The sequence below is a fragment of the Carassius auratus genome, chromosome 6 (assembly GCF_003368295.1).
Source record: "Carassius auratus strain Wakin chromosome 6, ASM336829v1, whole genome shotgun sequence".
NCBI lineage: Eukaryota > Metazoa > Chordata > Actinopteri > Cypriniformes > Cyprinidae > Carassius > Carassius auratus.
The window spans coordinates 19637952-19653124 of NC_039248.1; the positions used below are offsets into that span (position 1 = coordinate 19637952).

The window sequence follows — 15173 nt, forward strand, 5'->3', positions numbered from 1 at the left end:
TTGGAAAAATATGCACAAGCTGAAACGTCACTGCATAGGAGTCTGGTCGTTGTAGTATTTAGCATAAAAATCCTAAACACTACAAGCACAATATTTTGTAATATAGGCTAATATGTATATTTACAACTAAGTGATCAATAATGACAGGTTTACTGTTATGGTAGGTTTGCTGACATATATCCAACTTTCAGTTTCATAATATGCTTTTTCGGAGAGTCAAAGACATGACTATTATTTAGCAAGAGCTTCTTTCCAGAAGAAAATGGAAGATTTTAGTGCGTCCCAATTTGCGCACTTGTGCACAGTATGTCCAATTTTATATAAAGAAACGCATTTCAAATGACCGAATGATGCACACATTCAACATAAAAAAAAAGTTTAAACTCTTATAATATTCCATATTTTATCTGACAAAATAACCTTAAATACATTTCAAACACTACAGGATATACTAGGCTACAGTAAGTGCGCATTATCTTTCGGAACACGGCTATTGTTCTCTTCACATGCTACAAACTGTCAACACATGGGCAAAACTGGTGTCCCTGTCTGATTTGATTTAGGACATGGTAAGTTTGTTGACTGTGATGCATGTGCGCAAATTGGGCTGCAAAATCTTTTACCTTTTTTTTTTTTTTTTACCTTTTCTTAAATACTAAAACACACACAAAACATGATGTAAACTGACATATTTCATATATTCATTTATCACTTCAACGTCTAGCTGTTGTTATTATTGAATAACAAAACTAATCGGTTAATTTTTTTTTTCTATTGACACTTGTTTCTGACAAAAAAAAGTTTAAAAACAAGCTGTTATGTCATCGTTACATCAAAAAATCCTCAGGAAATATTTCACATAAGTGGCCTTGGAGACAAAAAGGTTAAACCCCCCGATATAGTCAGCTATTAATCCACATGGCAAACATTTATTTCCGAGGTGCCTTACGGTGGCGTCAGAAGATAAGACATATTAAACGCAGTTCACCTCGGCTATGCAATGTCAAAATCGGTCGACTTTTTAAACCTGATAGGAGTCATTCTGCACTAAAGAAAGTGGTGAACTTTGAGCGTCGGGACCCGGAAGCGTGTTATTTTATTGTCACATGGCTTGAAGATTTCAATAACAACAAAAAATGGCGACAATCACGTTGTTCGCTGTAAGGCTTGCTGCGTCATTAAAAATATTCACGTAAACAAGGGAGTTCAGCGTTGAAAATGCAGGTAAGTACTTTTGTAGTCGGTAAGACAGTACATATGTTTAACTGTGATGGTATTATTATATTAATGTTTTCACGTTAGAAGTATGTGGTGTTTGTTTTTGCCATGAGAGGGGTGTGTGCGCGCGCTGTTGGGCGTTAGCGCGCATCAGTACAGCTCAAAAATATCAGACAAATAAACCAATCTATTTAGCAAGTGAAGCAACTGTTATAGATGCAGAATATTTACAATAGTTGTTGTGATATTATATGACGTATATCATGTAATGCCGTTTCGTATAATAACTTATTTATAATTGATTATAGACCTCATGACGTTCTAACAGGCTTATTGCTCAAACACGTATTGTATTCATGTAGAGTTTAATGTATAACTGATATTGCCCGAATGTTCCTAACATAAAGCTTTGTATTTAAAATTGCACTTTTATCAACATTTAACATTTTTCTATAAGAAGTCGCAACACATTATAACCGCTTATGTATTCCCGTTTTAACCCATTTGTAATGAGTATCTATTGTGATGAGTACTGATTTATGCCTGTAGGTGGCAGTAATGTATTGTATAAAATGAAGTGCATTCCCTAGAGGAAGTGTTGGTAATGGAGACATGCTTTGTGTGCCACATGGAATAAAGACGCCAGTACCATCTTTTCTTTATATCTTTATTTGTTGTCTCTGAACAATACATGGTACCAGGAGTGGGGTTTGCAAAGCCCAATGGATGCCATTAAACCACCGGGATCGTTGAAGTTGTGTGGAAATGTTGATGCACATTGGAGGACTTTCAAACAGCAGTTTGAGTTGTATGTGGTTGCTATTGGACAAAAAGCGGCTGTGGATGAAAGAAAAATCGCCCTGTTACTTACCATTGCTGGAGCAGATGCTGTGGAAGTCTATAACACCTTTAATTTTGATGAAGAGGCAGACAAGAAGAAACTGGATAAGGTACTGGAAAAATTTGATGCTCATTGTTTATCAAGGAAGAACGAGACATATGAACGATATGTGTTCAGAACACGTGTGCAGCATGAAGGAGAGGCTTTTGATTACTTTCTGACTGATCTCAAGATAAAAGCAAAGACTTGTAACTTTAATGAATTGAGAGATTCAATGATTCGTGATCAGATTGTTTTTGGTATTTATGAGAAGAAACTGAGAGAAAGATTGTTACGAGAATCAGAACTCACCTTGGATTATGCTGTTAAATTGTGTCAGTCCAGTGAAGTAGCGAGACAGCAAGTGAAGCAGTTTGATGGAACTAATACAGCCGCTATGTCATTTCCCAGTGTAGAAGTTGATGCTATTTCATTCAGAGACAAGAGAAGAGGTAACACAAGAAGTTTTAGAGATGATGATAATGAAACATTCTCATGCAAGCGCTGTGGGACCAAACATAAATTCAGACAGTGCCCAGCTTTCGGAAAAAGATGTTCTAAGTGTAATGGCCCCAACCACTTTGCAAAAATGTGTTTTTCAAAAGATATGAAGAGGGAAAATAAAGTGCATTTAGTGGAGGAGGCAGATGACAGTGATTTGAGCGACTCATTTTATGTGAACATGGTTTCTGAAGAGAAAGTAAATCTGGATGCTGAAACGTGTGTATCAAGTGATGATTCAGTCAAGTCTTCGATGTGGATTGTTCCTCTTGTAGTTAATGGGACCGTAGTACCCTTTAAATTAGACACGGGTGCAAAAGTGAATTTAATTAATGTCAGAGATGTAAAAGCACTGAAGGAAAAACCTCTAATTAAAAAACGTACAGTTCCCCTCAAAGCCTATAATGGACAACCAATTGAAACGCGAGGAATATGCAGACTAAACATACAAGTAAAAGGAAAGATGAAGAGTTTGATGTTTGTTGTAGTTCCCAATGGTCATGAATCTCTTTTAGGAGATAGAGCATGTGAAGACCTTCATTTGGTTAAAAGAGTGTATCAAGTCAACAGGGAAACCGTAGTCTTACAGCCTGTCTGTGACAATATAACTGACATTGTCAAACAATTTCCAGATGTTTTTGAAGGTCAAGGCACACTGCCATTTACCTATAAAATACAACTGAAAGATGATGCTTCTCCAGTCATTCATGCTCCCCGGCGGGTCCCTGCACCTCTGCGTGAGGCCTTGAAAAAGGAATTGGATCGCATGACCCAATCAGGAATCATACAACGGATTGAACAACCTACAGACTGGGTAAATTCTATAACTTGTGTGAAGAAGCCTAATGGTGACTTAAGAGTGTGCTTAGATCCTAAAAACCTCAATGATAGCATCAAACGAGAACATTACCAGATACCCACTCGTGAAGAGATCATTAGTGACATGTCAGGAGCTAAGTTTTTTAGCAAATTGGATGCATCTCAAGGATTCTGGCAGATCCGATTGGATTCTGAGAGTAGCCAGTATTGTACATTTAATACTCCCTTTGGGAGATATTGTTTTCTTCGACTTCCTTTTGGAATAAAATCAGCTCCTGAGATTTTTCATCGAGCCATGGAAACCCTTATTGAAGGTCTAGAGGGTGTTCGAGTATATATTGATGATATTGTGGTGTGGGGGTCCACCATTCAACAACATAATCAGCGCTTAGTAAAAGTGATGGAAAGAGTTCGAGCACATGATTTAAAGCTCAATCAGAAAAAGTGTCAATTTGGAGTCACAGAGATTACATTCTTAGGGGACAAGCTGTCTGCAAAAGGTGTGGAGCCACATCCAGCAAAAGTGCAAGCTCTCCTTGATATGCCTCCACCTACGGATAAGAAGGGAATTCTGCGTGCTTTGGGAATGGTGAACTTCCTGGGCAAATTTCTGCCAAATTTGTCAGCTAAAACTACCCATATGAGAAAGTTGTTACAAAATGATCAGGAGTTTGTCTGGACTTCAGTACATGATCAAGAATGGAAGCAGTTAAAGGAGACTCTTACTACTGAACCTGTCCTTGTTTTTTTTGCTCACACACGACCAACTAAGATCTCTACAGACGCCTCTCAGGATGGATTGGGGGCGGTGCTTCTTCAGGCCTTTGAGGATTCCTGGAGACCTGTGGCCTATGCTTCTCGATCTATGACAGAGACTGAAAGACGATATTCACAAATAGAGAAGGAGACTTTGGGTTTAGTATTTGGCTGTGAAAAATTTCATGGATATGTCTATGGATTACCTACTTTTACAGTAGAGACGGATCATAAGCCATTAATCTCCATCATTCAAAAGAACTTAAATGATATGTCACCTCGAATTCAACGCATGATTATGAAATTACAAAGATATGATCTGAATCTAGTCTATACACCTGGAAAGTATCTTATTGTGGCTGATGCACTGTCTCGAGCACCAGTAGCTTCGGAGATCAGCAAAATGGACGAAGTTGAGAGACATGTGAGTATGGTGTATTCAGCGTTACCAGTTTCAGATGAGATGTTAAAGCTGATCGCAGAGGAAACTGCAAAGGACGCTGAATTGCAGAGGGTTATTGCATACCTTCAACATGGATGGATCAAAGGCAAGTGTCCACAGTACTTTCCTTTAAGGGCAGAACTGAGTGTGGTTGAGGGCATGTTGTTGAGAATGAACAGAATTGTCATCCCAGTATCAATGCGCCACGACATGCTTCGTAGAATTCATGAGGGACATCTTGGTATCGAAAAATGCAAGAGAAGAGCTAGACAAGCTGTTTTCTGGCCTGGAATTAATGTGCACATTGAGAAATACATCAATCAGTGTGACATCTGTCTAAGTCATCATTATAAACTGGCCAAAGAACCTATGATGATAGCTGCTCATCCTACTGAACCGTGGCAAAAAGTAGGAACTGATCTTTTCCAGTTGAATGGTAAGGATTATCTGGTGGTTATCGATTATTATTCCAATTATCCTGAAGTTGAACAGCTCCATCACACAACATCAAATGACATGATTCAATGCATGAAAAGCATCTTTGCAAGGCATGGAATTCCTCATATTGTGCAAAGTGACAATGGTCCTCAGTACACTAGTTTTGAATTCAAACTGTTTGCGGAACAGTACGGTTTTAAACATACTACTTCAAGCCCACTTTATCCAAAGGCAAATGGTAAAGCAGAAAAAGGGGTACAAATTGTAAAAAGACTTATGAAAAAAGCCGCAGCAAGCAGGTCTGATATCAATCTGTCTCTTCTGAGTTACCGTTCTTCTCCACTCAGTTGTGGATTATCTCCTGGGGAGTTATTGATGAACCGAAAACTGCGTGATACACTGCCAAAAGTATCCCTGAAAACAGAAAACAACAGTCTATTATTGAAAGAGATGCAACATCTTAAAGAGAAACAGAAAGAATATTATGACAAGGGAGCTCGACATCTGAAACCTCTTTCTGAACAAGATACTGTTAGAATTGCGGAGCCTAATGGATGGAAAAGGAAAGCTACAATCCTAAAAGAGGTAAATCCGAGATCATATCTGGTTCAAACAGAAGATGGCCAGAAATTGCGGAGAAATCGACAGAGCTTGCTTAAGACTGCAGAGAAATGTCCTCCTGTTGATGAGTCAAACCTGTTTGCAGAACTGCAGTCTTGTGAAATGCCCTCTGTTGATCTGCAACGTCATGAAATGCTATCTCCAGGTACGTTTAATTCTGCAGAAGAAATTCGGGAACTCGAGTTATCTGTACCAAAGACTGACATGCCTCTTTTACGGAGAACTAATCGAGTTCGAAAAGCTCCTGTTCGAATGGACTTATGAAATGAACTGATTGTACATTTTTTACAGTTGGGCTGATGTGAATTATTAGTAATTGTGAATTTAATGTGTTAAAAAAAAAAAAAAAAAAAAAAAAAAAAAAAAAGGAAAAGAGATGTAATGAGTATCTATTGTGATGAGTACTGATTTATGCCTGTAGGTGGCAGTAATGTATTGTATAAAATGAAGTGCATTCCCTAGAGGAAGTGTTGGTAATGGAGACATGCTTTGTGTGCCACATGGAATAAAGACGCCAGTACCATCTTTTCTTTATATCTTTATTTGTTGTCTCTGAACAATACACCATTGAAATGATTTTCTTCCTTTTCCCCCGAAACAGCCGCTAAAGGAATATTACGCAGATGTTTTTTCATAATTTGGCAGGCGTTTCCACCGTCCTGAGATGGCAAACACGACGCGCTGATGGAGTTGTTTACAAGAAGAGATTCACACGGAGGGCGGGGATGTTGTGGGCGGGGCCTTTGGGATGATGTGGGAGGAGCCAAGCGCTTGCCAAATACAAGAACAGATTATAAAAGGTGGAGTCAGAGTTACCATAACAAGTGTGTCGTCACAGTATGAATAATTAAAGCTCAAAACGAAGGTATCGAATCTCCTGCTCTCAGATAGGCGTTTGACATCTAATGCGGTGTATCCAATGAAAATATGGCATGAAGTCCAATATTGATATTATAATTTCTGCTTTGTACAAGTTGTTTAATAATAAAATATTTACATCTACTCATATATATATATATATATATATATATATATATATATATATATATATATATATATATATATATATATTATACACACACACACAGATGTTATGTCAAGTTTATTGAGCCTATATTATACATTGATTGTTATATCTTGAAAACAGTAAACATCACACATTGATATATGAAGTCAAAGTTGATATCCCAGAGTGAACATGGACAAGAAGATGTGTGAAGAACGACTGCCCTGGCTCTGCTTGATTTGACAGGCTGCCCTGGTTCAGTTATCACAGTGCTGATGCTGTCCATCTTAAAGGTACAGTACTGTGATAACTGAAGGATGGCTGCCATCTTGACATCTAGCCTCACAAAAATATTTTTTTACAGGTGAAAAAGGTAACTAGATAAATGAAATGTATTTTGACATTTTTTTTTGGGGGGGGGGGGGCGTTAAAAAAACACACACTTTAGAATAGATTACTTACATTTCATTCATGTTTTTCCTGTAGATTTAAAATTAAATAAAAAAACAAAAACATTTCAGCTAATGTTTTCTACACTTTCTTCTATGTGTTCTCTGTAACATTTGTTATAATAAATAGTTTTATTTCTATTTCATTTTTTGTTCTTGAGGGTGATTTGTTTTTTATGCATACTGGTATAAATATGAATTATTTATCTGTTTACTTTAAGTATAAGGAATTATCTGTTTAAATGTTTTTGGCACAGAAATGTCCTTTTCAAATATACACTTATAATCAAACTTTGCACACACTTTAGTTTCTATGTTTTTCAAAGACTACAAAAAGTTACTACAACATTAGCTTTACAGGATCCTTATTTATTATTCAAATTGTGCAAATATTAGTAGGAATGGGAAAAGATTTCCAATCCTACATACAATAACATTTGTTTTAGGGCAACTTGTTCTACATAAAAAATACAAAAAAGAAAAGATGTTTACTTGCATAAAACGCTTTGAAAACCACTCAAATAAAAGTTTTAAAAATAATATCTGCTTTTTCTGTGTCTATAAATTTGGGCTGATTGGTGATGTTATACATTTAAAAGCCATGAAGGGAAAGACTTGATGGCCAAAACCTAAAGCATTCGGAGTCTCTGAAAATCTCAAAATGTCATTTAAAATTGTTTCAGCAGAGAAAGAAATGTAAATTTTCAGTTCTAGAAGATTATATTAAATAATTGTTATATATAATATATATCAAAGCTTATGTTCAAAACATCTGGATACACACCATGAAAGTTTAAAATATATAGTATAATAAATGTATTCTTCCTTTTTATACATAAATACAGAAATGTACACATGCTGTTAATAAAATAGACCCAGGCATTATACTCTGTCACTTGCCCCATGTTACACCACCCCTTTTAACTCTGGGTCATCTGAACATTTTTAGAATCATACAGCAAAATGATTAAGTGGTAATGTTGTGATTACATGAACATACAATAATACAACTGTATGTTTAAAAAAGTAAAAAAAAAAAAAAACTAAATAAAAAAAGTTTTCTCATCTGAAGAGCTGGGTCGTTTCAGTTTGATGTTTACACCCAAAAAAATCCTCTTATCTAAATATTAGTTTGTTCCCAGCCACTGCTGAATTTCTGTCTTTCCTCAGATGAAAAACGCATCATAGCTTTAAGATGACTGCTTATGGCAGTGCTGCACGTAGACTCATTACGGACAAATTATAGCCTATGACTCATCCAAAGATAGGGGTTTCCAACTGGACAAACATTTGTTTGAGTATCATTATCAACATATATCAACGCATATTTGATATAAATGTGTAATGGTGCAAATAATCATGACATATCTCAAATGGCAACGTTTGTATAGACAAAATTTTATTTATAATATGTACTTATCATTTTTCTCTTATAACATATCAAACTCCAGTACATAGACTCTAATACTGTTTCATATGACTACCCGAACTGTTGAACTTATTGATCTGCCACATTTCTACCAGTGTGCTCTGCAGCCCTCTTGTGAAACTGCAGCCCACAGTTTCTGGCAACTAATGTTGAGGACGGGAAGTCCCTCCCTCGTGGCAGGCTTTAACCTCTTGGTCTTAAAGTCCTAGAGAGGACTTTGTGGTTGCTGGTATCTATTCTAAAACACAGAGACTGCGGGCTACCTACCTGTAAAACGGACACAGCTGCTTTATGGACAAAAAAAAAAAACGTAATGAAATGTAATAGTTCATTAATATATTTTTTTATTCAAATATTAATTTCTTTATATAAAATATTTATAAATTATTTATGAATAAATTTATTATTTATGAATCTACTGTTTCACTGTTAGATATATGTGTGTGTGTGTGTGTATATATATATATATATATATATATATATATATATATATATATATATATATATATATATATATATATATATATATATATATATATATATAACGCAGTAATGTCTTAGCATTACTTCTGGCTGAGAAGCATAGCGTGGTAACAAAGGTTAGTTAGCAGTAATTATTTAATATAATAATATATTATTAATGGTTGAATTGAATCTTCATTCAGTGGGCATCATCCATATTTTTTATGCTTCTGCAATATTTGACTAAAGTCAGAGCTTTAAGATGTATTTTGAAATTTTCAAGATGTTAGAATAATTGGTGAAAAAGTATAGGCTATACATTTGATGTTTTGGGCAATTTATGGATTTATGTTTACATCACAGCAATACACAAAGGATTAACATTCAATGCACAAGGCATGCACAATAGTAATTAGTAGAGAGAGAGAGAGAGAGAGAGAGAGAGAAAGAGAGCTGTGCTGTAGCCATAACAAAACTCCACTAGCTTACTCAACACCTAAGGGTTAATTCCATTGGCACCGCATTTGATTGACAGCCGGGTGGACCAGTAGGAGGCATGTGACATAAGCTCGTCGTTACCCTATTTTCGGGAATGTGGTCGACGCTTGACAGGAAAGGTTAGTTGATCAAGAAGTCTCAACCACGGTTCGTACCGCTGTGAAGAGAAGTTTGTTTTGGACAAAATTCACGTGAGATAAACGTCTGCTACCCGAGAGCATTTTGGAGTTAAATAACGAGCACTTTACATCAACAAAATATCAAGAGGAAGTGTTCAGACGTCTGTAATGATCGAAATTAAACGGAAGTAGCTTTGCCAGTCGAGGTAAGGACGAGGGCCGTAACTCTTTACATCCTGACTCTATGTTTGGGGGTCTGGTTGTATGTCTGTCTTTTCTGTTCTTTTCATGTGCGGTGTTAGTAAATGTCAAGTTGTTCGACGCTTTGTTGTCAGTTTAATATGTTGATTAAAGTGTTAAAGAAGTAGCTCATTTGAGTCTATAGTGCAGAATCAGTCATATTTGGACTTAAATTGTAGATGTAAATGCAGTTATTTGCAAACTGTTGATTTGAATCTTTGTCTGACTGATAATAACTAATAGTGGATGTTTTAGAGGCTGCTAACTGGGTGTAAAATAATGAAAAGTTGCGCTTTTTTAAATTTATTTTTTATTTTATAAAGCACTCTAGCTCCTAATTAAACCTTCGCGATTTTAAGTGGTAAGAAAAATCATTAGCTTTGTTTTTTGGTGTGTTATTGTTGCTAACTTGCTTAACATTGACATTCATTTTTATGTCTTTCTCATTCTCTGACTGAACAGTAGTTAAATGGTTAAACTTGTTGCTGCTGTGACTGCAGTTTTGTCGATCGAAATTGAACGCTTGTACACTGTTATCACAAGCTATATTTGCTGAACAAAAGTGTTTGGGGTTGCGTTATAGTTGATGCGCTTTGCAGAGATCGACCGATGAGGATCATTTTTTTGTCCATAAATGCTATGTTTATATACACTGCTTATTCCTGAATTTCACAACAGTAAATGTAAACACCATATACTAGAAATACAAACAAATAATACATATTGTTTTTATAAATAACAATATAAGTAAGTTATATTTATGTTGTTTTGGTATTTTATTATTTTATTTTTTTTTGTGAGAAATGTGATAACTTGGATGGTGAATATTTTTGAAACTGTAAAACAATGATCAGTCTTTATCTACTGCTGATAATGAACTCTGAGTATGATGGGTGTCAGAACCAATTCAATCATATCACATTCTGTCTAATGGATTAAGCTGTTTAAAACGATTATGGAACTGAGTGATGGCTACTCATAAAAAAAAAAAAAAAAAACATCGTTATGTTCCCCACCCCTTATCTGAAGATTGTTGAAGAAAATTGAGAAGTGTTATTCCCACAGAGCCTGCATTAGTAGGGAAACCCATTTAAATTACAGCACTATAGTGACTTATGATTTCATAATCTCATCCCTTAAGATTCTATGTCAGTTTCGTTTTAATTAATCAATAAAACTTTATCAAAAGACATCTATTCAAATTGAGTATTGATCACTCTATAGCTCTCATCCTGATGTTGGTTAATTAGTCTTTTCAGGAGCCTCTTTAAGATATGATTGGTGTCTGTACAGAAGTGTCAAAATAAAAGATAGAAAAAATTGAAAGCAGATTGTGAAGTGGGTTTAGTCATGAAGTGAGGGCAAAGAGAAATTGCGAGATCTTACCGTGTTCTTTGTGTGGCCATTACTGAACACTGCAAATGGAGTTTCCCTTCAGAATAGTACGTGTTGTACAGTATGGTGTTCTGAAACGGGTTGTGTTACTGTAAACTAACGAGGGCTTCATGACGAGAGCAACCAATAAATGTTTTGAAATATGCCACAAAAAGTATTTAAGTTGCCATAGGCAGTTTTCGGTAAAGAGTATGACACAGTCAAGTTGCATTATTCCTTCATACATGTCAAAACATAATAGAAAGAGATATAGCTCTTGTTATAGTAAGCTGCAGAATTAACTGTTTTTATGTGAAAGTAAAATAAAGAAAAATTGAATACTGTTGTAGAGAAATTAAATTAACAATATAGGCCTTGGTGTTTTATCATAAGTTAATGATCAAATAAGGTTCTTGTTTGAAGCTAATGATTTCTTTGAAAGAATGATATAAGAAATGGGATTGTCTACAGTTGTGGAAAATATGTTTATTTATAGATGTTTCATTAAATCATACTGTACCTGATATAATGAATGACATACTTGGGAACATTTAAGAAAAGGTAAACTGTTTATAACTTGTAGAGGGATGCTCTGCAGTTATTATACAGAAAAATAACCCAAAAGCGGTGTGAATTTGATTGCATAAATCAAATTCAAGATAAAAAAAGACATTGCAGATTATTACATGATCAGGTAAAATAACAAAGACTAGAATACAATTAACCTATGTGATATAAATATGATAACCTTTAACTATTGATATAGAAGGATACCCATGATGAAGGAAGCTGTCGATTAAAACTAAACTTACCTCTGTTTTATGTTCATTTGAAAAAAGGTTTTCATTGCGGTATTTAGTGCCTGCAAACAGGATAAAACAGTTACAGCAGGTTCCCGCACCTACACACATTTGACGCATATACTCAAGCGGTCTACCAGCAGAACAGGCGCAGGGTCTGAAGCAGTGAAGGAACAGTGCTAACCGTGGCTTTATCGGAGTGCGACACGTCAACACCTCAGGAAATGAGGCCACTGTCAAGTAAACAGAAGAATGGCATTGTGAATCGTACCAAAGCAGGTGGAGACAGCTTGCAGGAGAATAGCAAACTTAAACTTTATCCCTTCACCCATGTTCCCAAGATGAATTAGGACGGCTTCTTAGGAAATGAGAAAGCAAACTGGCTTGATTCACAGCAATCTGAAAAGAAGAACTTCTCCTAAAATTTAAGTAAAAACATTAGAAAGGAAAAGGAACTAAATGGAACGCTAGTAACAAACATCTGGAAAGCTTGCCAAGTTTGGCCATTTAACAAGACTGGTCGAGGAATCCAGTAATGGTTCTGTTTTAAGACTAGATATCAGCCAAAACAAAGCTCTGCTTAAAGTCATGAGTGCAGAGAGAAAAACATCAATCACTGATACTGACTGATGGATGCTTATTGAAATGCAAAACCTCTGTACAAATAAGGGTCTGAAGGAGGTTCTTGATCTTTCTAAAATTTCCACTTAATATCTATATTAGCTGAAACTAAAACTAAATATTTATATAAGCTATATATAAGGGCTGCACAATTAATCAAATTTCTAATCGCAATTACAATTATGGATGACACAATTACGTAGTAATTACAGTTAATCAAAGCCAACTTATGTTATTCTGCACGCTTAAGATATGTTTTTTCTTTCAATATATTATCTCAAAGGTTTTTCCATTGTTTTAATAAATAATATACATTAATAAACATAATTAATAATCGCAATTACAGTTTCAAGGGAATAATCGACCATTTTGATTGTTGTCATAATCATGGACTCTACTATATATACATTAGGGATGTCAGTTTCCAATCATTTCCGTGATCAAACGTCGTTAAAATGAATGATCAATTAATCAATTAATCGTTAACCTGCTCTGCATTTAACTCATCCAAAGTGCACACAGCAGTGAACAGCGTTAACACACATTTGGAGCGTTGGGCATCCATTTATGCTGCGGTGCCGGGTAGTAGTTGGGGGTTTGGTGCCTTGTTCAAGAGAGCGCTGTGCATTCACTCTGTCTACCTACAATTCCTTCCGGCCCGAGACTCGAACTCACAACCTTTGGATTGCGAGTCCTACTCTCTAACCATTAAGCTGTGACTTCCCCAATCAGATTGTAACAGTGCATGTGTGTGTGCATACGAGACGGAGCGAGCTCGGCTTTGACTATATTTGGAGGTTATTGCTCACGTCTCATTCAACACAAATCCAAATGTTTCCATATTCACAATGTATTTGAATGTTAAGCTATTATTTATAATGTAAGTACTACTAGGCTTGTACTTTACACGTATTCCCCATTATATAGCCTACAGAAAAGATCATCCTCTTCACATGATCAAAAACGTCCTTGGCATAATAGCAAAGTGGATTGCTATACTAAGGTCGTTCTAAAATGACCAGTCTAACCTTTTATATGTTTGGTGGACTGTATTTTATTTTGATAATGAATAGACTCCAATGTAAGTTTGAATTGCTAAAATATGATTGTTGTTTGCGTGAAGGGGCCAGCACAATCGAACAGCTGAGACATAAAAAATATATATTTTTGGAGTTAAGATATAATCTGCAAAAGGGTCTACTTTTATTTGTGCACACTCACAATAAAAACAGAAGATTTTTTTGTCTTGTAAAATAAAACAAACAAACCGAATGCGTGTCATCCTTTCTGTGAACTTGTTTATGGAGCACCGCAGTACACGTCTGTTTTAAATCCGTTATCTTTATTAAATCTGATATATTTCACACACTCACACACACACACGCACACACACACACACACACACACACACACACATAGCCTATATACAGTGCCCTCTATAAGTATTGGAACAGTAAAGACAACATTGTTCTGTTTGCTGTGAAGTCAAGAAACCTATAAATATGATTAAAAGATGAATATGAGACAAAACTACAGTATGACATTTTATTATTGTGTGATTCAACACAAAGATGTTTTACCAGCTAAGAAGACTAGCACTATTAGAGTTTCATCTCCATATCTGATGTGAGAATGAGTACTGAAACAGTTGCCTCACAGGTTTCTAAGTGTTCAGCTGTGCCCTGTTGCATTGATTCTTCAGATATTAAAAGCAGGGAATGTGTCTTATCAGTTATATCCATTGCTTTGTAATCCAAGTAATTCGACGATGACACACACAAACCAAGATGAAGACTAGGAAGCCTACTCTGAAAGAAAAGCAAGCAATTTGGATGCTTATAGAGAAGATGAAGTCATTTAGAACTATAGGAAAAACAAAGGGCATGGAGAAATCAAGAGTTTGGAAACTACCGGTGACATCAGTAAACCAACGACAACCTGATCAGCTGAGAAAAACAACAGTAGCTGATGACAGATAAAAATCATAAAAGATGAGAAAATGAACCCTAAAATCACCAACAACCTCCAGAAAGCTGGGGTGATGCTCTGTCAATCTACAGTCCGCAGGAGAATTTGACACAGAATTACAGAAGCTACACAGCAAGACGCAAACCTCTGATCAGCACCAAAAATAGAAAGACAAGATTCTTCACAAATGTGAGCCAGTGGAGTTTTGGAACTGAGTTGATGGACCGATGAGACAAAGATTAACCTTTATCTAAGTGATTGGAAAGCAAAAGTTTGGAGAAAAAAAGGGAACTGCAAATACAAGCTCATCTGTAAAGCTTGGTAGAGGTGGTGTCATAGCATGGGCATGCATGGCTATCTCTAGAACAGGACCTCTTCATTTCAATGATGACTTTATGTATGATGGCAGTAGCAGAATGAATTTGGAAGGGTACAAAATCATCTTGGCTACCAATATTCAAGAAAATGCCACCAAACTCATTAGAAAGCACTTCATATTGGATCAGGACAATGACCCAAAACACCTTGCCAG

General features: G+C 35.8%; 2 protein-coding genes across 2 annotated transcripts in view; both read left to right on the plus strand.

Moving 5' to 3' along the window:
* The first annotated feature begins 680 nt into the window (after positions 1-680).
* LOC113100064 (uncharacterized protein K02A2.6-like) lies at positions 681-6200 on the plus strand. The gene is made up of 2 exons (XM_026264933.1): positions 681-1224; positions 1920-6200. Exons 1-2 carry the CDS (start codon positions 1219-1221, stop codon positions 5937-5939), a joined length of 4026 nt encoding a protein of 1341 aa, XP_026120718.1. The 5' UTR covers positions 681-1218; the 3' UTR covers positions 5940-6200.
* Positions 6201-9596: 3396 nt separating this feature from the next.
* The window catches only part of LOC113100073 (tyrosine-protein kinase JAK1), a 40080-nt gene continuing 34503 nt past the window's right edge, over positions 9597-15173 (plus strand). Inside the window, exon 1 of the mRNA XM_026264943.1 lies at positions 9597-9844. The gene's annotated coding sequence lies outside the window, so the exon portion shown is untranslated. The remainder of the gene's footprint in view (positions 9845-15173) is intronic.